Below are 27583 nucleotides of genomic sequence, written 5' to 3' on the forward strand. Positions count from 1 at the left end.
CCTATAAATGTGAAATCCGCTTGGTAATAGACTGTCAATTTGACAGCGGATAAACTATAACCACCCCCCCGGCAGGATAAACCGGCAATCAAAATACGAAAATTATCATCCATTACATCGGCACACGATTGTGGGCACACCGATCTTCCAGCCGGCTTTCGCAAGCCATCTTAGCAAAACTGTACCACCGGGCTCGTGCACGAACTTGACATATAGCGTGGCATGACGTGGTCCATGCCCGCCAGCCGGCACAAACCCAGCTGGGCATCAGCCGCGCATCGTGAGAAGCCCGTCACCTTCGCCCCACACTCGCGCACACCCTGAGAAGATGGCGTAGCTGGGGCCGCTTCTTTTGTACCGAATTTGTAGCATTTTGTTAGGCGGCCGATAATTGACGGCCGACTACGATAGTGCAAGAAGGAAGTAGTAATGGGGGGCGGTGCGTGCGTGCGGGAGATTCGGCGGTGCGGCCGGGTGACGACGAACAGCCGTGGTGCCGCTGTCGTGGTCGAGGTGAAGGTGTTCCGCAATGCAACGGTGAATTATGAAAGGAATCGATCAGGGTGTGCTGGTAACGGTTTTGCCCAGGGTGAGGGTGCTCGTGCGCCATGAAATCGATCGCGCCTATGGTGGCGCGTCACCCCGAGTTTGGGTTTAGCGAGTGTTTTGCTTTGCGGCAACATCATCTTCATCACCATCATCATCATCACCATCATCATCATCATCACCATTGGAGGAGGTTAATTAGACGAACCCAAGTTCCTTGTTCAGCTGTCATGGGTTCATAATCGGGTGGTCTTGGCGGTGGAAAAACCCAACCCAATCCACGTTCTTCGTCGATACCAAAAAAGGAATCTCAGCAAGCGTTTTCATACGGGGACGGTGGGATTGGTTGTCGCGGAATGCTTGTGCTCGTCGAAAAGATCACCGCCACTTTCAAACCAAACCCCCTAAGCAAAAGTCTAGATCTTTGCATAGACGCTGAGAGGCTCTTCCCTATTGGCATTTATCAATGGAACGCGGAGAGTACAAGAATTAATTCGATTCGTTGTTGGTATGTTACACATTTCCCGAACGATAGATTGATTGAAAACGTAACCTTTGATTTGAAAATTCAAAAGTCATTGTTATTGAAACACACCAGGTCTAAACTATCGTCGGTGTAGGTTATTTAGTTACAAAAAGGAGGTGAAGCTGTTTATTGAAATGAAATCAGTGTGGCCCAGTGCTGACATTAAGAGAGGCTATTTTGCCAAACAATAAAATGACGTATGTTTTACATCATCTGCATGTGTTTTTACGTTACAGTAGTACAAGGTTTTGATGGTGGAGTCATTAGTTTGGGTAGCTCATGTTGAACAACTTCTCCTTGATCCCACCACATGAATAATGAAATCCATGGAATTTGTGGCTTTTCTTTTGCCTAGAATATCATAAATGCCCTACATTTTAAAGGTCAAAATAAGGATATTAAAAAGGAAATAAACCAAGTAAGAACAGATAGACGAACAAGTAGACAGGATATGAAAAATAGGAACTAGAAGAGCTAGAACTCTTTCAAGAAGAATCGTTCTTCTATTTCCTCTAACTCTCTCCAGAATTCCATGAATCATACAGGAGCGGTTGCCACGGCAATACGGCATGGCCGTTCCCGAAGAAATAAAAAAAGAGGAGTTCAAAAAATTTGCAATCGACTCTTAAAAGATTCCGAAAAAAAAAGAGAAATCTTCTATCTCTTATCTCTTATCTCTTAAAAGAAATCCGCAGAAGTTGAAGAATATTCAGAGATTCATGAATCTTCAGAAAATAATGTGTCTTTGAGGATTCTTCATTCTAAGAAGATTTTTGATTCTCTGAGATTAACGAATATTTGGAATAGGGATTCAGATTTATTAGGTCAGCTCAAAGATTCGTTAAAATTTATGAGTCTGAATCAGATTGACCCCATGCTAAATAAGTTATTTTTAATTGCATCTCATAAGAGAATAAGATAAGTTAAGATATGTGCAATTGTTGGTTGTATTAGGATACTACATCCACTGCAAGAAGCATGGTGCCTGTGCTCCATAGCGACTAATCCCTGATCAAAAATGTTAGGCCGATCACTCGATCGCTGTTTATTATAATGCCGTCTACAGTATGCGTCAAGCTTTTCATATTTCTAATCATAACTCGTTTTCTTTTTCTCGTAAAACACCTAAACGACCTTGAAACGGGCTTATGGTGCAGGTTCCATCCCGATTCCCTTTACACGTTCCGGGTTTTTTGCTTCGGTGTGAATTCTTCGCCTGTCAGCAAATCACAGACACTCACTGAAGCATTCAAAAATAGCGTCGCGCACCACGGTTCATTATCATAAATTCTACACAACATGTCAGTGGGCCTGCGTATGGCAGACAAAGCCTGTACCGGTAGCATATCTTAAGCGTGAAGGTGTAAATATGGCCACGCTGGCGTACACGTGGCCACATTAGCTACACGCTGGGAACGAGAAGCTGGTTCTTCGCCATTATTAAGATAACATGGTGGCGTCGTGACGATACACCACGTACCAGCTACATGGGACCGCACTGATGCCCGGTTTTTTTTTGTTTTAGAGAAGGTTCCCATCGAAAGCTGTTGCACCGAACGGGCTTGGATTTAATCGGCAACGTAAACAACGGTACGATCGTGCCGTTGGAACACACTGCCGGCGGTGCCGTTTTTTTTTTTTGGTGGATGAATCAAACGCAAAGCAGTGAAAAAGCACACATCATCGACTATTTCTAATTCAATCGGAGCCGTGCACGGCATCAACCGTCTTTCACTACACGGTCACGAAACCGCCGGATCAGACAGGGAAGCAGACGTGAAACCGTCGCGTAGCTGCAGGTAGAGACCGCAAATGCCCTGTTCGTTTACGTCGTCCACGTCATCCATCTGCGCGCGTGGATGCTGCCGCCCGCAGGGCCGAAACCGCTGGGTGTCATACGAGGGTGGTATGTGGTATGATTACTGGATCACCTTGGAGCGGATAGAAAATGAATGAATAGAAAAAAAAGGAGGAAAACCCGACGCCAACTCTCCCTTTCTTGCTTTCCCATCGCGCAATGTGTTGCGCGCGCGTTTCTGCGATGCACATGTTGTTACATGGAAGCGTACGAAACTTTCGAACGTGCGATCGATCCTAGACGCAGAACTAGATTGCAACATTTTAACGGCACAGATGCAAACAGACGACACAAGGGGAGGGGAAACACGAAAGCAAAAAAAAGAATCACACACAAAAAAGAAGGTGCCATTTTGGTTTTGTTTCTTTCTCTAAAATAGTCTTTATTTTTGTCTTCTTTCCAATTTTTCTGCTAACAACAGTCGTCGCTGTTTTACATGGAATGGGGGGGAGTGGGTGGGTGTCTGCGTGTGTTAAGAGGATGGAAGGCTTTTCTTATAAGCATTCAAACTAGCATTTGACATCATTTCGTCGTTCGAAATCGAGTTGTAATTCGTACATTTTGTTCTGTGTTTTTGTTGCTCTTGTCTGTTTGCCAAATATTTTGTTTTTTTTTTGCAACCATTCAATGCGTAGGGGCACCCCCAAACATTGAACCTGAAACGTAAGGACTTGGAAAGAGGGCTTTCTTCCATTCCGCGCACAAACATGAAACCGCTTATACGGCACAGAAATCACCTTAAACAACTAGCGTCTACACAGTATTTACATATTAATCGAGTCGAGAAGGTTTATGTGGGGGGTGGTTGGGAACTGTGGGGGAAAAGGGGAAGGGGTCCAGAGGAGGGTAAGTACCGTAAGTTGAGGCAGCAAAGTGTAAAAAAAAAATACAGGACAAGGTAATAACGAATGGTGTGACCAAATCCTCGCTTTAGGATGGCGCGCCATTTTGTGACCCCCCGCTGGTGGGAGAGTTTCAGTTGCGCATTCAATCATCTCTCGGTTGTTACGATTTCATTGTCTGCTCTGTAAGGAGGATCACGCGCTCATTGCGAATACCGTGGAAGGTTGTGGGTGGTTTTAGCAATGCGTCTGACTGGTCAGATGTTACAATAGCAAAAGGGTTACTTTCGTTGTCGTTTTTGTTGTTTGTTGTGGGTGTTTGTTGTTTGTTGTGGGTAGAATGGGTATTTTTTGCAATGTTTCTTGTTGTTGTTTCGTTTGATTGTTCAATACTTTTTTTTTCAATTTTTCATTTGTGTTGTATTAAATTAAGTTATAAACGACAAAAAAAATACATAATTGTAATATCCACAGCATTCGTTGTTTTCTTTCTACTCTTCTTTATGTGTGTGTGGGTGTGTGTATGTTTTGTTTTTGTATTCCGTTTTTTAGGAGGAATGACATCTTCCATCCCGGGAGCTGGATTGTATGGTAGTCTCGTGGATGGCCATCGGCAATGCTTGCAGTGGCTACGAGGCGCGAGACTAGACGTTGAGGAGAGACCCAGGTAGGATGAAGGAAACTCCTACCCAGTAGCTACCCGGGAAGGGACAAAAGTTCGAGAGGAGCAACGCCACAAGGACGAGATGCAAATGATCAAGAATTGGCTGGAGCTTCTTGTAAAATAGAAAATATCAAGTCACAAGGACGAGACATTGCATGAAGGATGCTAAAAATGGATGTCCACGATCGTCATCCTCCTAAGAGAACGTGTCACGTAACGTATAGTTACGTAACGTAACGTAACGTAACGTATAACGTAAAAAAAGCGTTAAAAGTATCGAGAAAAGGAGTAGAGTTGCAAAGCAAAGCACGATAACTTAGAAGAAACCATCACCGGTGGGATCATTCACCCACGGGTAGTTGTTGGGACAGCGGACACAGGTCTGCAGATTGATCGTTTCCCCGGGTACCTCCTTGGAGGTGAGCTTGCAGGAATGGGGCACCCAGCAGGCAGGCTGTCCCTCGACGACGCACTTCTCCCTCCACGGCTCGAAGTTCTTCACTTCGTTGGTCGTTCTCGGGTTCTGGATCCACTGGATCACCTGGGTCATGGTGACGAAGTACACATCATTGTGGTTCGAGAGCACCTCGTCAATCCAGTACAGGAACGCGTCCAGGAACTCCGGGTTGTTCTTCAACCAGGCAGCGTGGAAGTACAGCCCGAGCGGGGCACGGTTCTGGTCGTAGTGCCGGTCGAAGTTGTGGTTGAGGAAGTTGTAGAACTGGTCACCGGTGAGAATGTTCGAGCAGGAGTCCACCATGGCGCAACCGGGCAGGTACTCGTCGTTGGTCGGATCCTCCCGGCGGTCGAGCTCGTTCATCACCATCTCCCAGACGGCGTGCGAGCGGGTCGGGCAGCTTTGCAGATTACCGTGGCACCGGTGCGGCATGCGGAAGTACATCGTGTACGGCCAGAGCGGTGGGTTCGAGAGTGGCGCAGTGATGGTGGAGTCGTACAGGAACGCCTGCTCCTCCATCATGGTGAACTGGTTGTTGCCACCGACGCGCAGGTACGGTGCACGCACACCCACCACCGAGTTGTCCGTGATGTTGGCGTACTTCTCGATGATGATTCTCATGCCGGCCATCTCCTTTGCCCAGTCGTCCACGGTGGCGTTAGACCAGAAGCGTTCCTCATCGTTGTGACTGTGGCACAAATTGCGCAAGTGTGAAGAGAGAAAAAGAATGGTGTCCAACAGATGATGGATAAGACGCTACGCTCTTTTTGTTTTTTGGTATGCAGAAAGGGCAAACAGGCTGAAAAGATGCAGCATAACGGCAGGCCCCGCTTTGGTGAGATCTCACCGTACTTACGTGATCGAGTGGACCGCAATTTCGTGACCCTTGCGGTGTGTCTCCTGCACAGCGGAGTAGTTGGTGTACTTATGCGAGACAAAGTACGTCGCCTTGATGTCGCAACCGTTCGGGTTCTTGCGCTTGCCGTTGAAGATCTCCTTGTACAGATCGATGTTGTTGTTGTTGATCGCGTCGTCGAAGGTGATGGTGATCATCATCGGCACATCCTTGGCGGGCAGACTGCCGGGGATGGTCGTACCATCCTCGGAGCAGAAGCAATCGGGCAGCTGGCACACCGACTCATCGCACGGTGGCGCACGGTTCGGATCGTTCTCGATATCTAAATGAAACAAGAAATGGCCACATAAGTACCGTCCGGTCGTCGATGCATCTCGGAGATCTCTCTCTCTTTCTCACACTCTTCCAGCGCCAATAAATGTATCTTGAGCATGTACATGATTGATAGTTGAACCCGGACATTGTATGTGCGAGGTTTTCAAGGTTTGCAACCTCCGGATGGACGGTGGAGTGGCTTCAAAGCATGCAGTGAACAACAGCCGGCCCGTGATCGTTGCATTTCCACTTATGACTTGCGGCTTGATAGCGATCGGTGCCTCCCTCCCCCCAGGTTGATCGTATTTGTTATGAAACACAAAGGAAACATGTTGACCGTCACGCGAAGAAACTTCACGTATGCAGTCGGGAAAGTATGAACTTGTCAAGTAAGGTTGTCCCGACCGGTCAAACGTATTCCAGCCGTCTATCGCCAGGAATCTGTTACGCTTGTTTTGTTTGTCCCCTACGGTACTTTAGCTTTTTTTTTTGTTTTTGGTTTGCCGTTTTGGCGGGCATCTTAACAAAGTAAAACCATGATGAGGCGAAAACAGAAACGGCTCAAACTGGGCAGCACCCAGCACAAACCTGATAAGAAAACAAAGCAGCCTGTTGCTAAGCTAGCTTCATGCCTTACGGGGCCTTACGGGACCGAAAATCCAGTTTTCTCAAACGAAATCGAGAGTGAAATTCAATTTACATATCGACGCAAACACACCGCGAACCAGTGTGTCGGAGTGTCCACACCAAGCCCACAGACACTCGCGCGTAAACTTTTACCACCCCGCGGGGGAGGGGGAGGAGGGTGGTACCACACCCGCCAGACGCTGGCACGGGGGAAGGTGTCGGAGTGAAAGATCCGTAAAGATCACGCCGATTTGATAACCGCGCACAGTTTCGATCGCATCGGGGCAGAGCGAGCCCGGTCCTGGGCCTAGTTTTTGTGTGCGTTTCAGGTTTGTGCTGTTCGTTCACTTTCCTTACGGCCACAAACCGGCTCGGGATTATGCGTCCCACCACGCATTTCGGGAGAAGGTGATATTACGCAAAGCGAAAGTGTGTGCTTACGGCGCTGTGGTTAAGTCTGTGGCCGTATAGAGAGAGGTCCGCTAAACCTGCGGTACGCTGCCCTACGCTCGTGATACCGCGAGGGAGTTGACTTTGGGGGGTATGATATGGGGAGGGGGGGGATGTGATGTCCGAAAATAAGTCACCACACGGCTGGGAGCTCGCCACCAGGCCGTGGTCGCCTATAATGAGCCACCGGCAAACCTGTTTGACGGACACCACGCTCAGGCAGGTAGCTATATGACCCGGCTGGTACACGATCACCGATCATTTGCTCGTTTTTTGCTCACTCAGCAAAGGTGACGACGTGGCCAGCGCACATATCTTTCGAGGAGAAAAAAATACCAAACCCTCCCATATGTGTGACGTACGCGGAAGGGAAGGGCCCGGCTACATGCCAACCCACCGTGATGATGATGATGTGGGGAACCGTGTTTGCACATATATGCCACCCCGAATCGCGAACTAAGTGGCAGCTCTACCGTTGACGCTTCCTGATTGCTTCCTGCTTCTTGTATTGCGCGCAGCACAACAGCGCACCGAGCAAACCGGATCCAGCGCTAAATGCTCGCGTTGATAGCGAGACGGGTGCGTGCAACGGCCAGGAACGGTCGGTTGGGACTTTTTTCTACGCAACTTCCTTTTAAGATGTCTAGCCTTCGAGCTTACTCCGCCTCTGAGGAACTGATAGAGTCGGATTTGTTGAAGGACACAACGCAACAACGGTTGAGACATCGGGAGAATGTAAGACTTTCTGGTTTCCAGAGCTTTTGACGTGACGTGTTCTAAGGAGTTGAAATTGACTAAAAGGCAATGAAGTGGGCAAAATTCATCACGCCCAGTTCCCAGCACATAAAAGTAGCGGATGACGAGGGTTTTGATTTAATTAAGAGCTATGAGCTCACTCTTTGTAGCGGTGGTAGAATTTATTTCCTGGAAACAGCACACAACATGTTTTGATTTTTCTTCAACGATCATAATGGATTTACTATAGATGTGTAAGAGGTAGATTATCCACTGCGAAAATTAAGTGGAGGAGAGGTGCCTCGAGCAGCTAGGGGCCCTGAGTACAAATAGTATCTGAAGAATCTGTCCGAACTGTTCAGCCCTCTTTTGGATTGTCAGACGAGAGAATCTTCATAGAGAACCCACATACTTAGCCAAGGAAGCCTGCTCAAACAGGAACCACCATGGTCAGGGAACTGCTCGATTCGCCGGAGCGTCTACGGACTAACAACTCCTCAAGCCTCAGGCACTTATGCCGGATGGGCAATCGAACTGCTCAATCGCTCGCTTAGCAACCTCAAGAAGCTTGAATCACTACTAATGTGTCTGCCACATGTATACTGGAGTACCAGACTCATATTTACATTCTAGTCGGAATCTTAGTACTCGATACGAAGGAACTGTCCGAATGAGATTTTGTGTCAGTGCGGACTACTTTTGAGACTCGGATAATGAGACTCGGATTCTGGAATTCGATCCTTCAACGGATCAAACTGAATCTTAAATCTAGGACCATCTTGACCTCAAATCTGTAGTTGGGATTGAGATCCAAACCAAAAATTCTGATTCGGACTCTTTTAAGAATCCGGAACTTGCATCACGAGAATCGGAGATTGGAATCTAAATCAGAAGAAATCCGACAAGAATTCGGATCCAGATATGTCGTCTAGGAATCCCGGATTGGATTTCACAACAATAATGCTTATGCAAATCTGTCGATATTCGGATAATCATGTTATAATTGGAACTATGAGTTGGAATCTTCATTATTTACGAATTGTATGGAATTATTCTTAATTAATCATGTATCAAGGTTTTGTTATTTTAGTTCAATGTCAACAAAACATGTTTATATAAAAAAGTTTGGAGAGATTTTAGCAAGAATTAATACATCATTAATTATAATTTTCTAATCTCTCTTCATCTCTTCTCTGTGATGTATTCAGAGGAGATCCCTGGGAGATTCTGATCGGATGAATCGTATCCCACATGGGAGCTCATACTATCATACGACTCGGCTCATACTATCAGCTATCATACGAAAACTCAGACATCTATTGATCGTTGTGCAGGAAACATCTAGATCCTATCATACGCAAATAAAAAAGCTTCATCTTTTACCTTCCAATGCGTCGAACACCTCCATTACACAGCCACATCAAACTATGGCTGTTGACGTCTTTTGTGCCGTGGGCAGTTCACCTACAATCGCCCAAAAGGAATGTTTGCACCGCGAAAAGCGCATTCTCATGTTTCGTTGCGCCGCACTCGTGTATCCAAATGGACACCACACAGCGGGACGGAAATTAATCAACAATGGAGCGATTAGAGGTGTCCATTACCGCCGTCCCCATCGGGTGATGAAAGAATGCACACGAATGTTGTTTTTCGGCTGGGTTTCGTTTCGTTGCCAACCGGAGCGATGCTATTTCAACAATTCAACCAGATGGCGCATTTTTGTACGGTATGTCCACGGGGTTCGCGAGCCCAACGGCCCAACGGCTAAGCAAATAGCGAATAAATAACCCTATTAGCTGCAGTACGTCCCACGCCACGATATGGACACCAGCGTGCGGCTGCAACCACATCGTCTGTTGCACACTACTGACGGTCGCCAAGAATTAAGGGTGTGTGGCGATATATTTGCACTACGGCGCACTGTAACAGCGGCTTCCCTTGCAGTGGTTCAAACGATTCGGGTCGATCGGTTCTTTAATTTCATTGTGTCTGGTATTTGGTTTTTCGGTGCATGAAATTGAAGTCACCGTTCCCGTTCCCGTGTTCGGCCGCCGCCGCCGAGAAAGCGCACCCGATCCTCGATCCAGTGACTGCCACACGATCGATTACAAACGGTCTGTTGCGATGAGGACTAGACGAAAGACCCACCCGCTCGAGCCAGTATCGAGCCCATGGTTGCATAAGCCGCAACGGTTCCAATCGCATGCTCTGGGGAGAGTTGCCCACCGAGAAAGAGTTGCCCCAACAGAAGGTGTACACCGATCGGCGTGTAACCTACAAACCCGCTTTACCACACGCGCGTTCAAGTCTCCTGGTTGACGGGGTCCTTCTGCTTGCTATCACAACCAGCCGCAACCAGCTTCAAATCCAAAACCCCGTGAGCCCAACCAAGACAAGGCCCGGTCCGGTACGACCGGTTCGTCGCGGAGTTGATCCGAGTGACCTAAACACGCGCGGACACATGCGGCCGGAATCTTGTCTGCTGCACCTTGTCGCCGTCGTGCCGTGTGTGCGATTCGCAATTGATAGAGAAATTACACGCGATACACCGGACGAGACTGTGGCGAACTGGGGAGATTTGAATCCTTCGGGGTTGAAGCTCAGTGAAGCTGGCTGGAGAAGAAAAAAAATCCCCGCCAGACAGATGTTTGCGGTTTGTGGTCCGAAATGGAGCAAAATCCGTTTTGTCCGCTAGTTTACATATTCGAGCTGAGTGTGTGCAAAAATAGTGAGCAAAACAACCCGAAATCGATGCAAATCCGACACATTTTGCGAGGAGCTCTCCGGACATTGAGTTGTGTTGCGAGGTGTTGCGCACGATGCGCAAAATCTGCAAACCACCCCGGCCACCCTTGGTACCGGTCTAAAATATGCGCACATAATTATCCGAACCCCATCCTCCCCATTAGCCCCCCTCGGGCGGAGAAGAATAAGAAGAGATCTTAAAATAGGCTTTGAGTCTTCCAACGCCACCAAGAAGCCTTTTTATTCCCAGCGTTTCTCGATTGCCTAAAGCGGAGGGGTAGCTTCTTGCGTGACATTGTGGCACTGGTGGAGATGCTGGGCTTTCAAGACGACGACGGGCTGCCCGGTGTACCCGGTGTGGTGGCACAAGCCATTGCGTAAGCTTTTGCAATTCCACCTGCTGCTGCTTTTGCTGCCGTTAGGCCCCGACCGTTTGTTGTTTGGTTCGTGTTGCTATTTTCGCGTGAGCATCATCGTCCGGGAGTGTGCGCGATTGCATGCATAACCTTTTGGGGGGATCAGTGCTGTTTTTTTTTGTTTGCTGTCTAATTTGTACACCAACTCCATTTTGGGTGGAGATAGCCGCCGGCGGGGTCGTTGCCGATCCGCGCCAGTACAAACAATAGTATTGGCGAGCCTGAGCAGCAGTAGCAGCAGCAAACAAAAACACAACAACCATTGGCCAGCTAATTGCCTCGCGGGCTCCAAAGGCTGGTACAGTAAATGGTTCGTACCATAAACAAAAGCAAAGCACAAGCCAGCGATAGAATCGACGTTTACATCCGGCTCCGAAGTAGCCTTTCTCCTTTCACCTTCACCCACGATATGTTGCGCGAGCGTATGTTTAGGGGGAGGAGGAGGTTTACCACCGTTCAGGTGAACGGGCAGGATTTGTGCAAAAAACCCAACCCGCATGTGCAAGAAATTGGCACCAAAGTAAAGCTTTACAGCGCCACACTCAGGGCATGCTAAAGTGCATGCAAAATGTGAAAGCAGCACCCGGGAGAGAGAGAGAGCGGGTTGTGGGAACTTCGTCTAAAAGGCGTAAGAGCGTTATCGTTATTGTTATTTGGTAATGTCTGCGTGATGTAAAACGCACCACGGAAAGTGTGGAATCTCACCAAAAAGGAGAACTTTTTTTTTTTGGTAAAAGGTCCTTTCCCTTTCTATCTTTTTCTCTCTCTCTGTTTAACTCTGCCACCTAATGGCTTCAGGTGCTCAGTAGAAAGAGAAAGTTTTTCGGTGAAATTCGGTTCGCCCTAGAGCGAATCCCTTTACGCGAGTTGAAACTTTGGGTGATTTAGACGAGATCTAAAAATAGCCACCCGAAATGAACTCCACCATGATCTCCAACGGTTGTTTAATATCCTGAGGTCCTCAAGGCTCCAGAGTTGGCGAAATGACATCCAACATCTTCACCACTTACAGCAAGGTCAACGCAGCAGAGTGCGATGTGCAAGATGTCTGGTGAAAATTTCTTCAGTCTTGGTCAAAATTAGGCAACGTCGATCGATCCTGCTGTGCAGATCCCCGTACAATGGCCGTGCTGTACGTCGCCAGGGACTTGGTAAACAGATTGTGTGTGTGTGTGTGTGTGGGGGGTTTTTTTTTAATTCCTTCACTACATGCGGTGTGTCTATCTGGGTCCGTCGGTTATCCCTCAAGGACGTCCAGGTGGGGTTTCCAGCGCGTCTGCAAACGAAAACCGATCGTTCGGCACGTGGTGTATGTTTGTATGCGAGTCGCCCCGCATGGAATGTGATCTTTTCCAATATCCCGTGCGGGAGTGTTGCGAGAAGTGGGACGGGGGGGGACCAGAGGGAGGAAGGGAGACAGAAGTGGTTTTTAGCACCACTTTTCGTAACAACTCGATTAGGTGGAATTTGGCTTCTTCTTCATCATCTTTTGTGTATGTGTGTATGAGTGTGTGTGTGTGGATTTATTTAAAGGAATCCAGTTTCGCTGCCACGCCTCGGCGCGGATTGTGTGGAGGATTATGCAAATTCCACGGTTCGATCGCAGCACTGCATTGTTGTGCCACGCGGTGAGGATGCCGCTGCCGCTGCTGCTGTTACTGCTGGTTATGGATATGAATTTTATATACGGGTGTGATCTATGGTATACGGCCTCCACTGGACGAAAGGTTTTTGGGTGGCTAATTTTGGCGCATAACATTTAGGAAATTCGATCGGATTGTGAAACCCCTTGCAACGCATCACCTCTCACTGGCGGTCAATGTTGGGGTGTGATGGGTACGACACGGGTCATGACACTTACCGCAGGAGTTCTCGTCCGAACCGTCGGTACAGTCCTTCTCGCCGTTGCAGAAGAGCCCGCGCTCGATGCAGTTACCGTCACCGCAGGCAAGGAACCCGTCCTGGCAGAGCGGCTCGTCGGTGATCAGCAGCGGTTTCACTTTGCGCTCCTTGTTCTTGAATTTACAGTTCTTTACCGCATCCTTCCAGTCGCAGGTCTGCTTCTCGATGTCGAAGTACAAACCGGCCGGGCATCGGATGGCTTGCAGACCCTGTCGACGATCCGAAGGATTAATGCTAAAGTACAAAAAAAAAACATAACAAAGAGTGCGCCGACGCTGCTTACCGACGATGTGCACTGGATGACGTCGCGACAGTTATCGCCTTCGCCCGCTACCAGCCGGAACCATTCACCGGCATCTTTGTCTTTGCAAAGCTCCTTCTCGAATGACTCTTCCTTCTTGGTCGTTTCTTCCGCCTGTCGCTTGATTCGCACTTCGGCCGTGGCTGCGTGTGTCGCGGGGAGAAGGACGTTAAAAAACGAAGATCAAATTAACATCGAATTAAACTTATTCTTAACCGATCGTACCGGTATCGGTTGTAATAAGAGACTAGTGCGAAGGTCAGAACGGTTATGCTCGAAAAGGCACGAAAAGAATTGCTCGGATTCATTCTTTTCTACCCGGCCTGGGGTGGGAATGTTGTTGGTGGGGAGGGAGGGTGCAACGAGGTGAGTAAGGGGCACAGTTAGTCGGTAATTTGGCACAGGCAGGTTACGTTCATGAATGGTGTTACCAATTTGACCTAGTGCCCGTTTCACAGGGTGATACCGATCACCGCAACGAAGAATCATCTCAGCGCAGTGGTTCGGTGTCGCGGTGTTTGTTTTTTTTTTTGCTTCGCCTTCTCCCCCAGTTGGGTAATCAATGGCTGACTAAGCATTGAGCGGTTCACAGCGTGAAGATCTTCACCAGCCCGAGATGGTGTTTACCAGGCAGGCTTAAAGTCCGTGCCAGAGTGTTTGCGACGGGAATGCGACATTAATTGACTCACTTGCGCGCTGCAAGTCGCACAGCACTTGGAGCACTTGCTTAAGTATCGCTTGAAGACACTTGAACCTTGACCCTCCCCGGGTGATCGATTGCAAAAAAAAACAGCCCTCCAAAGCCACAAAAACCGACGCAGAAACGCTGTGGAGGGAAAGCTACGGCCGGTTACGGTAGGAAAGACTTCAACGCCGTCGAAGCGACGAACACTTTCGCTTCAACAACCCCCCCGGCGCTGTGGTTGTTGGATCGTAATGTAATCGATCTCGTGATGAGTGTGTTAAATTACCGATTCGGGTCAGGGAAATGATACGTACCCCCCAAAATGCGACCATTACACGAGAGCGTGTATCGTAAATTACGCCTTCCACCTTTACCATTTGCACGAACAGAGTTCGCATTAAATAAACCCACGGCAATCGGGGAGGGTTTTTTTGTTGTTTTTGTTGTTGGTTAGGGGCACTCCTTTTAGCATAAAAGAACCATTATTGGGAAAGCTTCTTGCGGTTGCAGTCGTCACAGACATTTTTTTTTTTTGCAAAAACTTCAGCACCGACAACATCAGCTCGCATGCACGTTTTCGCAGTCCGGATCGTACCGTGCTAGATGCAGCAGGTGCAAACAGTGCCCGGCTGCGATTTCGATTTGAATTTGGGTTTGGCAAAAAGGAAGGTACATGCCAGCCGCGAAGAATGCATTTGCACCCCCGGGTTCGCTTGGGTTTTGCCCTATAACGGGCCCGCTTAATGGTACCGTGTACACGAGCAATCTCGAGCTTCGTGATCGTGTGCCCATCGCCCCAAACAATCTAAAGGGGGTTAGGAAAAAGAAAGAAACTTGTCTCCCTCTTCCTCCCCCCCAACCCTCTCCACCACACCATCGACACTTCCAACCCGAAGGGGGTTGACATTTGATGCGGCACCCAAAACCGTTGCGAAAGATCGCCTGCCATTGCGATTCGATGGATCATTTTCCATACCAGCATAATGTCTACTCGGCTCGGCTTCTTTCATCTGGTGGTTGGTGAAGCGAAAAACAAAACTAAAACATTCCAACAACCACGATCGTGTCGAAGCGGTTCGGGTTGAAGTTCATTTATTTTGATTCTGATCCTCGCCGGGCACACTCGAAGCACGGATGTTCGGTACGAGATTCAGCTAATGAACCGAAAACAGCCACGCAATCGCACAATTGTTTCTTTTGCACCAAATTTGCGCTGAGGTGCGTCTTGACACGGACGGCCAATCATAATGGAAAAGGAAATGAAACATCGGCCTGATTGATTTCGACTCCACAAAACTCAAGGAAGCAAAATCGTGTTGGAGAGCAAATTATTACAAAAAACAGAAATAATATCACTCCGATTGCGAACCGCAATCGTGTGGCGCTCGTCTTTCGGGCAAAATGCGGAAAGGTTGCGCGGTTTCGGTCCGATCTCACCCGTGATTCGATCGTATTGCATAAGTCACTCCCTCCCTCGGCAGCTGTATACCGGCGGAAGCAACAAATCAACTTTACCCCCTTCGGTTGGAACCGCGGTGGAAAGAGGATGTGTAATGGGCAAAATAAGTAACCCGCACCCATAATTGCTGACACGGTATGGTGCGGCCCGAGCTTCATTACCGTCGCCGGAGTGAGTGTGCGTACATGCTGGGTTTTATAAAGAGAGGCAGCAACAACAAAAAAAATGCAAGCCATACTCATCCGTGCGTGGGGATATATCTCGTCAACTACCGAAAGTGGAAGGTAAATGTACGCCATTTTTTTTTGCTTTTGTTTGCAAGCTGCTTGCATAAACTGCACAGGGTAAAAAGGAAACGTACAGTAAATTTGTTAAATTTATCCACGGAATACTGCCAATTATAAGTCAGTTCCATGTATTTTCATGCCTAATAGCTTGCTGCAATGCACTTTACTTTTTGTTCATTTTATTACACCTCACTGATTTACCAACTTCTTCATGGTTTCGTTCGATGATAGTGACTTCAGACAATATTCCAAAATTTGTGGAATGACAAACAAATGAACAAAGAGGAGAGTGGCCAAATAATCAATTTATTCAGAACTTAATTTTAATTAGATTAAATAAGCTTGTAGCTTAAACCATGCACGGCGAGGTAAACACAATCTTCAAACGCTTTTTATATCGCACTGCGTCTGCGACAATAATAAAAATAGTATAATTTGCTGATGTATACATTTAAAAGTTGTATATGTTTAAAAGTGATTTATTCAGCATTATTAGTAAAACTGGAACCGTAATCTTGTGAATGATCAGACATAAAATTCCTAATCTACTTGGTAGAGCTCTATGTATACAAAATTGATAAAACCTATATCTACAATATTCAGAGTGTCCTAACAATACTTTGATTGAACAAATTTAAAAATATTTTCGATAAATAAAGAAATGATTTCACACTAGCCGTCTTAGTGGCACACAAGTTAATTTAAAAGGAGTTTTACTTGATGAAAAGATATCAAATAGTGTACGCAAAACGGACTCCGGTGGTTTATTGGTAGCAAATCCGGTCTTTAAAAGCCAGAAAGCCAGAAATAACAGGCCTAGACCTCTTGAGGTTGTTATTAAACCTATTTTCATACGTTTTTCTTGTTTAACTCCATAAAACTTTTTGTTTTCTCTTCAATTAGGAGTTTTACTACCAAAAATATAAATGATTTAACGGACTGTGGTATGTCAAAGTATAGAATTATTACAAATCATCAAACTACGCCAGCATCACAACCAAAAAAACCCATTTACACTAGCAGGCATGACATTTCGACCCTAGCGGTGATGATTCGAAAACCTAAAAATCTGCATTTAAATTCTTTTTGCTTTTGGTTGTCTTCTGTCCTTTTTCGTTTTTTTTTTGCTTTTGCAGTCGGTTTCAATTTCCACTCGGAATGGAAAGGAAAAAATGCCACCGGAGAAAGAGATGAGTGTTTTGTAAATTGGCTTGCATTATGCGCTGACCGGGGGAGGGAAGGAAACAGGTTTACCGTTTGCGCGTCCCCAAGGATCCCACACCGGATCTTACACGCGGATCTCTCTCCCCCGCCCGGGGGGTTTTGCCTGTTTTTGGACCTGGCTGCACGTATCACGTAATACGACTGGGCCGAAAGAAAGCCGGTACCGAACCAGCCCGGTTCGACCCGGTTCCGGACGCAAAAACCGATGTAAAGTGTGGAAGTGAATAATAATATTTAAGAAGAAGAGGAAAAAAAAACAACAACAAAACCAGAGTGTCAGCGACGTGACGTGGTGACGTTTGGTGCGCAATTCATCCAGCATGGGGTAGGCAGCCCCGATATGCTGATTGTATAATGTTATCTCAGCCCCGAGTCTCCCATATCCGGTAGTGGGAAATATGTGATGGTGCGGTAATCGAACGTTGGTCGAAACGATCCTTCTCCCAGCGCGTGTTGGGATCCGTTTGCGGAAGTGTGTGCCCACCGCGTTCGTTAGCGCAATTAGGACATTCCAACCGGAATGGATGGAAAAGAGAGGAGTTTTGTTCCACACACACACACAAGCAGCATCGAATAACGATCGAAGCGCCAACTGTCAAACTCCCACGCAGGATGGGACGGAGACACGCTGTACACGTCTAACGATCGATTGTTGTGCAGCGCTTGGGGTGGTTGATGCGTGAAAACCGTACCGCAAAGTACATGCGACCGGGTGAGACACTGTTTGTGAAAGGTTGGCCCCAAAAGCGGCACTGCAATAATGCATTTCCAAACCCGACCGCATCTCGTTCGAGGAGTGAACCTTACGTGTGACACAGAAACGGGTTCTTGTGCAGTTTTTTATATTTTTCTTTTGCTAAACCCTTTGCAATGCATCGAACGCGCTAGTCCGCCATTACCTTCGACGGTAGGGGCGAGAGCAAAAAAAAAATTAAAAATACCCTCCACCCTTCAAAAACCCAGGCGGAAGCTCATTTCGCACCCCATAATGGCCAATGGGGCATAGAAGGGACGGCGGATGATGTCAGCCGTTCTGCGCAAAATGACTGCCAAAAACCCTTTAGGCAAAAAAAAACGGGGAAGCTTAAGACTAGACCTGCTTACCTGTTGCCACCGTCAGCGCGAGGATGCCAATTAAGGCCAGCAACTTCACCATGTTGACGTACACTTTCGCTGCACTGCTGCTATTTCGCTGCCAGAGGATAACACACGCTCAATCTCTCGCTACAGTCTTGCTACCGATTTGCGTTAATTTCCCTTACCGGTCGCGTATCGTTTCCCCTTTTTGCTTAACGGTTACACTTAATATCCCCGCAACAACGAAAACATAAAAAAAAATATCTACCGAACCAATGTCCTCTCGGGTGCCAGGGCAACTTGTTGCTCGCTGGCTGGCTGGAAGTTATTAAAACAACACACTGTACCAAGCACACACTGTTTGTCTTTCCGTTCGGCGCCTGTTTCTCGTGCTCAGAAGGCTTTTCGTAGCATCAGCAGCAGCAGCAGCAGTAATGAAAAGGAACCTCCGCCGACTGGGACCGTGGTGGAGACACTGATTTAACGCTGCGACAGTCGCGCAGCTTTGCAGCTCGGTTGGTCGGTGCTTTCCTTCGAAACGGGCGCACACAAGACCGTTCTTCGGGTGGCAGGGTTTTTAGGGGAATGTGTGTCTCGCTTTGCTGTGCAGTAACTTGGGGAGGGGTAGGCTCACACGCGAGTGACCGATCGAACTCACTACCAAATGTGCGAACACTCACGCACACATACACCACCGATGGTCGCCAAAAAGTCGGTTGAAACTCGCCGATGCAGCGCCACTCCCGGCTTCACGCTTGCGGTGACTTGTTTGGTGAAAAGCGACGAACCTCTCAGCGGCGAGAATCGTTGCTTTTATATCGTGGGGAAACGATACTCTACGGCCCAGAGAGTGAGACCGGCCGGCGGTACTCATACATCGCCGCACTCGGACGGGGAAATCCTATCGTTCGAAGCTTTTATTCGAAGCGGGCTCTGGGGGTACTCACGTACCTAAAAGCCCATCTCACCTTTCGGTACATTCGCTGAATCGAAACCATGACGACCGTGAAATGATTGTACTGGGGTGGGATTGTAGGGAGGCGAAGGAAGGAGATATGAGGGATTGGAGACATTTGGACGTTCCTTTCAATTGTCGATTGTTTAGCGCTGCATGAGCATATTTGCAACCGATTAATTGTAACCAACGGTAACTGGAATTCCACACAACTCACTGAACAAGATCATGCCAAGGCAGGGGCGTTGAAACGTGGCGGCATCGTTCAATTGTGGTTTTTTTTTTGAAAAATGTGTTTTCTATCAATGTTTTTTTTTTGTTTTGGGATAAGCTTTTTGATCTAGTCTCCTCAATTAACTGCACCGCTCTTAGTGTAGTAGTATGGGAGATTTTCACACGAAGGGACCGGTACCAAGTCCGAATTTCATTGCTCCCCCTATTTAGTTGAAATTGACTGAAAGTTAGTCAAAACAACCATGAAATAGTGGACAAAGAGCTCCTCAGGATTTAATAACCAGAAGGTATGAATTAAGTCGATAAAAATTAACAACCAAAATTACCATCAGACTTGCAACGACCTAAGTTGCTAAGGTAAGGAACTCTTGGTCAACCCTCAAGAGCACCAATCAGGAGTGTCTTGGTTCTCTTAATCTCTTGGAAAACCTTCTTTTTTTATTTCATAAAGGACTATTCGTCTGAATGGCTTCACTTAGCTCGTCTACTAGAACTTAAATCGTAGAGTATTATAGATAACTCCAAATATAAATACTAGTACCACTGAAGAACATCACTAAACTATTACACAACATGTAGGGCAATCTGTGTTCAACACATATACCGTAAAGGGATGAATATTTGTATACATGTATTTAATTTATGCCTTTGTAGTGTTTTAGTACATCAGCAGATCTCAGTTAGAAATTATCAACAATGTGATGATTGTACCATTTAGTATTATGTTGTTAGTAATATGTTGGAATTGATAAATTAGCATCACTAAATACTTAAATTAAGGCGAGACAACTTCATGATAGAATTAAAGTTTTTAAATTAATATATTGTATAAATGTTCAAATAATATTGAATAATTGGTGGTTTACAAAATAATCCTAATTTAGATTAAAATTAATTTAATTTTTAAATAACTTCTATGAATAAAATTATAAGAAATAGTCACAAAATAGACATAAAGCTAACATTTTATTTTTTTTATTGGCAAAAGATTTTTTTAAAGATTCAAACAATAACTGTATTTCAATATCAAATATCTTATTCTCAAATTCTGTATTTAATAATTCTTTACTTTTGTCAACATCGGGATTTTGACTAACCGTATTTATGTAATTAACGAATTGTTTGAAAATCGCACCTTTCTTGGTAGTATAAGGAAAAACAGATTTTTTCTAGCTTTGAGTTTTTATGCTACTGAATTGTTTGGTTGATTTCAGAAAAATTTGCCATTTTAGATTTATCATGGGATAGGTTGCGTACTTGTGTTCTAGCGTTTCTATTTCATTGCAAGAAGATTAAACGAGCCTTTTATCTTGCAAACTATCATTATTATGAAATATTTTATACCAAACTTAATTCAAGTTTTGCGGTTGAACCTGGTAGTGAGTATTCACAACATGTATCGTTACTGCATGTTTATCATAATGTTGTGTGGTTGAACGAAATGAATACATTGTTTCTCGTTCTTTAGGGCTAAACGCATCATCCTTTATTAATCAATTTATTCCCAGGAAAATAGTTCAAGTTAAAGTGCCCTATACTATGGTGGATTAAGAGAATTTATCAGCTATAATTTTAAAGAGCTGTCGTCTATGCAGACTAGTTGCTCAAATTATACGTATCCTTGTGCCAAAAGCTGATGCCATCATATTGGTCTCCGGTGACGATTAACTATAATATGATAGGTCCTATATATAAAAGGTAGTATCCTTCTATTCTACATGTCAGAAATGCAGCTTTAAGATGTATTCAAAAGGAACTGGTTTAGTTTAATGCAACATTTTAAAACGATCTTCCAAATGAGCCAGCTAAACTAATAACAACACTGCACAGTTGAACGGAAAGCTAACAAGTGAATAATCTTTTGCCAACCATAACTCCGGTATAAATTGTACATCGATTTCGAGGAACGGATGCGACATCAAGACTCACTCACTGCAATCACACCGAGCGGGAGCATTGCAATACGACATGGATTAAGAATTCCATGCCGTTCCTCATCAGGGAGTGGGCAAAACCGTTTGGGCGGGTGAAGCAGCGCGTGGGTGACGTGGGGAGGGAATTTGAATATGAAATCACTGTTCCATCCCTACGCGGCTAAGGGTGAGTTTATTAACGCGTTTCATGCACAGTATAGGGGGCAGCAACACCGTGTGACATGTGACGGCTGAGCTACGATGACATTTTCCCTTCTACCCGGGTTAAGCGGTGAACCCGGGAATTGCTTGATGTGCGCCAATGCACTTGTACATGCACCGGGTGTATGCGCATATGCAGCAGTTAATGAAGCTAATTTTTTGTTGACTCTTTTCTGTTTGTTTACCGGCATATGAGTGGTTACGTTAATCATTAATGACGGAAACATTGTGTGGGTTCGTAAGTAGGCTTGTTACTTCTGGTGTACCCTGGGCAAGTTATCCTGGTGGTGAAATGTGCTATCTATTAGGTGAGGCTAGTTGGTGTTAGGCTTTAAGGTGGATCAATCATTCACTTGAAAACATAAGAGAGTGTAAAATTAAATAAGTGTCATTAGGCTTCCCTCTCTTTATAGACTATGGACTAGATCGTACTTTAAGTTAGAAAGCTTCAATCTTAAAACGGCATCTGTCAAACAATCCAAGTACCAGGTTTAATTTCGTAAAGAGATTCGTTAAGGATTTATCATAGACATCATTTTTATAAAACCACAATTTAAGCAAAAGAATTTGAAGTTAAGCCTATTAACCTAATCGTGAAAACTATTAATTTCAAACCGTTTAAAAATATAGTTATTATTTTTTCCAAATTATAGCTTTTTGGATATGAATTATTATGAATTATTATATAAGCTAAAAATGTTGAAAAATGCTCAACTTAAATATTTATCATTTTTTTCAATTAATCAATTACAACACAATGCTGAAAAATTGTACATAAATCCTTTAAGTAAATAAAACCGTATGTAAATAAATAAATTATTGATGTAAATAAACCCTCAAATAAAAACAAACAGGTTAACTTTGAAAAAGAATTTTAAAAACAGTTTAATTCTCCTTGGCTAGAATGGAATGTAAATTTGTATGGGGAGCTGACAGTGGATAAGCCTTAAAACGTCAAAACGCATATAGAAAAACAAGTGGAAAGCATGATCTAGCCCAATATAGGCTTTACAATGCCAGCTTGCTATCCATGGTTTGAATGACCCAAAGCCGAATAATTAGCATTTTGCAGTAGATGTACGGCCAATTAGGACATAGAGTAGGTGTCAGGGATTCAATAGTACAAACTAATTCTCTGCTAGGACTAAATATTAAATCGTTTACTGACTTGTTAGCAAAACTCACTAAGCGTTGCTCACCAGCTCTTTGAAGTGAGTTCAAAGCACTCTTTTCAGAAGGATTCTCATGGACTTTTCGTTGCGAAGTGGGAAAAAAAACCGGCACCGAATGTTCGCTTTTATTTTATTCACTTTTTATCGAACAACCAGTGTTCCATTTTAGGTAAGCCTGTTACACTGACCTTCATTGGAACCCGGATCTCGTTCGACAGGTTTCTCCTTTCTTTTTTTTTGTTTTGTTTTTAGGGGCGGTTGTTCCATCGGCTCAGAATCAGGAAGACATTCTCGAGCCTCCTGGATGCTTTACATGGGCGCTACATGGGTAAACACATGAAGACACGCACAGCATGGCCCCGACCCTGGCGCCACCGATCGGTGCGGAGGGAGTTACCCGCAAGCGAGACGGAGCCCCTTCTTCGCTATCGGGCGAAAAATTGACTCACCTTGAAATTATTATGATAATATCGCGGAGCTATCGGTAGCTCTCAATGTCGCCCAACAAAAGGGAAGAAGAAAGAGGAAACCAATGCCGCTGTCGGTATTTATCACAATCGCCGGGCTCCCGAGCCTTATCGATGCTCAATTGAACCAAGGTGGAGCTGATGGGGCACAGCATGCCGTGGACGGGTTTGACGAGACCCGGCGTCCCGTGGCGGGATGTGGGGCAACGAACATGGCGCAAGAGTTCCCGTGATCATAATCGATCGAGGAGGAAAAATCGATACCACGAGCTGCTTCGGCAAGTTTCCGCCGTGTATCCTTCGAGGAGAGATGCTCCATTTGAAATGCAAATGGCCTTTGGAGCGTTTTAACTTCACCTTTGCGCCGCCTGCTCCACCATCGGTGCCATCGCATCGGGGAACGTAAATGGTACCACTATGTGCAATAGCAATAAAACCGGTGGCAAAAGTGTGAAACCGCTTTGGAGTTTATCGTTTTCGATGTTTTGCCACCAAATTATGCTAATCCGGTCGCGTCTGATAAAGGAGTTCTCCGGACGTCTCGGACGGTATAAATCATTTCTTGGGCATTCTATTTTAGGTGAAGGAATGTTTTTTTTATACTCCTGCGTGTCGGTGTTTGTGTTTCGGTTGTTCGGTTATATGTTTATTAAGTTCACTAGGTGGGTTTGGGTGGTGATCATAAATAATTTATCGATGGCACCTTCAGCATACAGCCACCGGACTTTAGGTCAATGCGTCGATAGCTGTGACAGAGTGTGAGTGTGGTGTTACGTGTCATCTCATGTGGAACAGCTTCAGTTCAAGGTTCACGGCGTTGGTCCGGTCGGGCGTTAGGTCGAAGGTGAAGAAGGAAGCGATTGTGAGGTGTTCAATTTTCGTCTTGACGACGGTGGGCCAATGAACCAAAGTTCATGTTCATTGAAACGATACAAGCAGATAGACACAATAGATTTCCACGCACCGCAGTCAGTAGGAATGCGACATGTGAGGCGTTCTGTTCCGGGGTGTCAAAGCTTTCACTCTGTTGAGCTCTATTTTATAAAATGATTTATTATAGTTCATGATATAAATTGAGGAAAGGACAGTTGGAGAATCGGAACAAACAAGAAACAGTATATACTGGACAACATTCGAAGTTTAACTTTCTGTTCTCTTCCAGTTATATTGAATTTATATTTCAGCATAGTTTAAATTAAAGTTATAACCACTTTGAGCAATTGATAACACTCTTAGGTATTGTCTTATGAATAGATGCATGGAAACTTATTACATTTTCGGGTGTTCGCATTCGTATTTGTATTACAAGTTACAAAATTATTCTCCCCATCCGTGTGCCAAATATTAGTGCGTCGTTCTATTCATTGCGTGCGTTGTGCTGAATTATCATTCTTATACAGGTGATAGATGAATAACCGTAATGAGTAATACCTAGCCAAAGAATACCGAAGAATGATTTTTCAAGAATGTATTAACCTTAGGAAACATAGGTTTGAAACACTTTATTGGAATCACTTTGTACTGTAATTTACAGAGTTTTAAAAATTTTCTATTGGCATTTTGGTATTGTACTTGTATTTTATCATTTGTACTTTGTATTTCATTCTATATTTAAATTATTAGATTGAATTTGTTTAATATGAAAAAAAAAATTAAATAATTTCAACATGATATCTTAAATCCTCTTCATTACGTTTTGGTGTCTAACGTATTACGTATACATAATTTTAAACAAAAGCCAATCATTTTTATTTTTTGACTTCTTTTCAGTAACAAAAATTATTTTCTTGTTAGTTTATTAATTGCTTTTTCATTGAACATTACTATTATGCGTATTATTTCAAACAGAACACATCATCATATTGTTAGAAGATTTTTATTCATAGCAAAACGTGTAAAGTAATGTGAAAACAAATTAAAATAATATCAAAAATAACATCTACACACCCTACAGGGAAAAATTTGTCGCGTTATAATTGACCGAACAATAATTGAACTTCACCCACTGTGCGGTGTGATTTGATTGGCTTGAATCCAACTTGCATAGCTTCTGGTATGCAAACGTGTAGTATTTCAACCTTCGTTTGTCGCTCATCGATTTTTATTTTGTTTTTAAAGTTTTTACAGGTTTGTACAAGTTTTTGAAGATTTGTTTCATAAATAAATTAAGGCATTACATGGTATTTAAAACTATAATCACTTTCGTGGTATAATCCACTTATTTTCTTGAAGAAAATCAAAATCCTTTTCTCTTGTATATGTATCATCAATATTTGGGAAGTCTTTAGAGAAATGTTTTCATTTAATTATGTTTCTGTTACTGTCAAAATTAATTTTAAAATTGTATGTACCCTACTTGATGGCTCATTATTTCGTTCTTAACAGTGGAGGATCAATCCCCTTGGAGGCCCGGGGCGGAATTATAGTTGGGGCCTCTAATTTTAAAAACGACGAAGGAGGGGAGGGGGAGTGGCATTGAGGCCCTTGAAACGAGACAAAGCAAAGACCGCAGTAAGAAGGGGCATACTCCGCCTACCGTTTGATCCGCCGCTGGGCCGCCCCTAATCATCTTCTTCAAATGGTCCGCTAGGGCCATCATCATCTTCGAATACAATATCGGAACCGGCTATATCACCACCAATTGTATATCCATTTTTCCGAAGATATTAAGTCAATAAGCTGGACCTACAATCCAGCCTCGAAAAAGTAAAAATCAAGAAAGACAGAAATGGTATTCCAAGAACCATGAGGTATGAAATAACAAACGGAAAAGAGAGTTCTAATGATTGTAATATGATTTTATTCATATTCTATGACAATGCTAACTATGTCGTAGTACACTGACAGATTGTGTCGGTTATAACATCATTGCCGGCTTGCAAACTTGCAGAAATTGTGACAATCGAAATACTAAACACAATACTCCACCACAATACTGTTTCGAAACACGTAGGCTGGACATTTTCACGGTTCAATCGGGGAAAGAAAACAATACCACACCACGAGTATCGCAATGGCAATTGCTGGCGAATATTGCGGAAGTGAAAACAAGCATGGTTTCTATTCTAGCATCTAATGATAGGATCATTTACGAACAGATGAAAAAATCCCGTTGAAGAAATAGAATACATTATTAATTTGAAGTAAAAAGGGTTCACGGGGCGGCCAGATGGTGTATTGGTAGCGCAGTCGGTCTGCACAAGACAGGACCACGGAAAAATTTCATTTGGACCACCAAACCTCCGTACGCAGCACTGACTATCTACCCGTAGGATAGTAAAGTAAAAAAAAAAATAGAAATGGTAGGCTTAAACATCCTAAAGATGTCGTGCCGATAAAGAAGATGGAGTTTGAGTACACTGCATACTTCTCTTGAGTAGCGGTGTAACCGGGCCAATATAGCTAATCAAATAAAAAAAAAATCTAACCAAGGATATATAAAATCTAAGGATATTTTCGATCAATGTTAATCTACCTTTTAAATGAATTTTTGCTATAAATTAACTCTACTCTAAAATTTTCAAAAATCGCACAATCGGCACAAATTTTTTGGGGCCCCCAACACGGCGAGGCCCTAGGCGACCGCCTACTCCGCCTACCGTTTGATCCACCGCTGCTGATATGAACCGAAGGTTAATAAAAGGAGGCATATGTGCATCAAACATGTATAAACAAGCAATCAACAAGAGGCAATAAAGCTTAATCTTAATGCTTTTTGCTGCTTTTTCCGTGTCGATCGTACCAGAAAACGCGCCAAATATGACCAGTTTTTCAAGCTCCTGATTTCAGGAGAGCATCCAACGCAGGAGGATGCATTTTCCGTGTCAATCGATCCAGACAGCAAACGCGCCAAAAATGACCAGTTTTTTAAGCTCCTGATGCCAGGAGAGCATCCAACGCAGGAGGATGTTTTTTGCGTGTCAGTCGAGCCAGAAAACGCGCCAAAAGTGATCAGTTTTTCAAGCTCCTGATACCAGGAGAGCATCCAACGCAGGAGGATGCTTTTTGCGTGTCGATCGAGCCAGAAAACGCGCCAAAAATGACCAGTTTTTCAAGCTCCTTTTTCCGTGTCAATCGAGCCAAAAAACTCGCAAAAAATGACCAGTTTTTCAAGCTCCTGATACCAGGAGAGCATCCAACGCAGGAGGATGCTTTTCCGTGTCGATCGAGCCACGGAAAAAGTGAGCAAGTAAAAAGTGAAAGTGAGCAATACAGATGCAAAAACATTGGTGCAATGATGCCGGTTTCCATGATAAGAAAAAGCATAATGTATGTAGAAGCGACATGTGGACACAGTTAAATCTGCCACAACAGGACTAGTAGAAATCAAGATATAAAAAATATTTGATATTGTCAATTATCTTCTCCAGTTGCTTGCGTATTTAAAAAGGTATTTTACTTTTTGAAAAACTAAGAGTTTGCAACGAATCAAGCACTGAAGCAAATGTTCAATTTTGTAAATAAAAATGTTGGATAGAGCATGCAATTTTTAGTATCACAACTTATGTAACATTGCTTTAAAGCTGTTTAATCTGTTAATAATTATAACAATTTGTTCCAAAGGTTTCTTGATCAAATTAAACATATAGATACTTTTTCATGCAGGTCGCTGACTCAGTTGGAAGCGTTCATCTTATTACTCTATTAT

At 44.5% G+C, this 27583-nt stretch overlaps 1 protein-coding gene across 2 annotated transcripts; it reads right to left on the minus strand.

Annotated features, from left to right (window-relative positions):
- Positions 1 to 4132: 4132 nt before the first annotated feature.
- Positions 4133 to 18146, minus strand: LOC128298485 (chitin deacetylase 1). 2 transcript variants are annotated; one of them, XM_053034235.1, is made up of 5 exons: positions 18000 to 18146; positions 13223 to 13383; positions 12899 to 13148; positions 5750 to 6071; positions 4133 to 5581 (listed from the first exon to the last, which is right to left on the minus strand). In XM_053034235.1, exons 1-5 carry the CDS (start codon positions 18049 to 18051, stop codon positions 4753 to 4755), a joined length of 1614 nt encoding a protein of 537 aa, XP_052890195.1. In that variant the 5' UTR covers positions 18052 to 18146; the 3' UTR covers positions 4133 to 4752. The 2 variants fall into 2 exon arrangements, with proteins under 2 accessions (XP_052890195.1, XP_052890196.1); XM_053034236.1 differs by having other exon boundaries at positions 13214 to 13383.
- Positions 18147 to 27583: the final 9437 nt, after the last annotated feature.

The sequence above is a fragment of the Anopheles moucheti genome, chromosome 2 (genome assembly GCF_943734755.1).
Source record: "Anopheles moucheti chromosome 2, idAnoMoucSN_F20_07, whole genome shotgun sequence".
NCBI classification, from domain to species: Eukaryota; Metazoa; Arthropoda; class Insecta; order Diptera; family Culicidae; genus Anopheles; species Anopheles moucheti.

Excerpts from the sequence above, each read along its gene's own strand:
- LOC128298485 (XM_053034236.1), bottom strand. The coding sequence starts at position 18,051 with ATGGTGAAGTTGCTGGCCTTAATTGGCATCCTCGCGCTGACGGTGGCA. Across the intron at positions 13,384-17,999 it reads CGCGCTGACGGTGGCAACAG|CCACGGCCGAAGTGCGAATC; the intron begins GTAAGCAGGTCT and ends CGACACACGCAG. Across the intron at positions 5,582-5,749 it reads ATTGCGGTCCACTCGATCAC|TCACAACGATGAGGAACGCT; the intron begins GTAAGTACGGTG and ends TTTGTGCCACAG.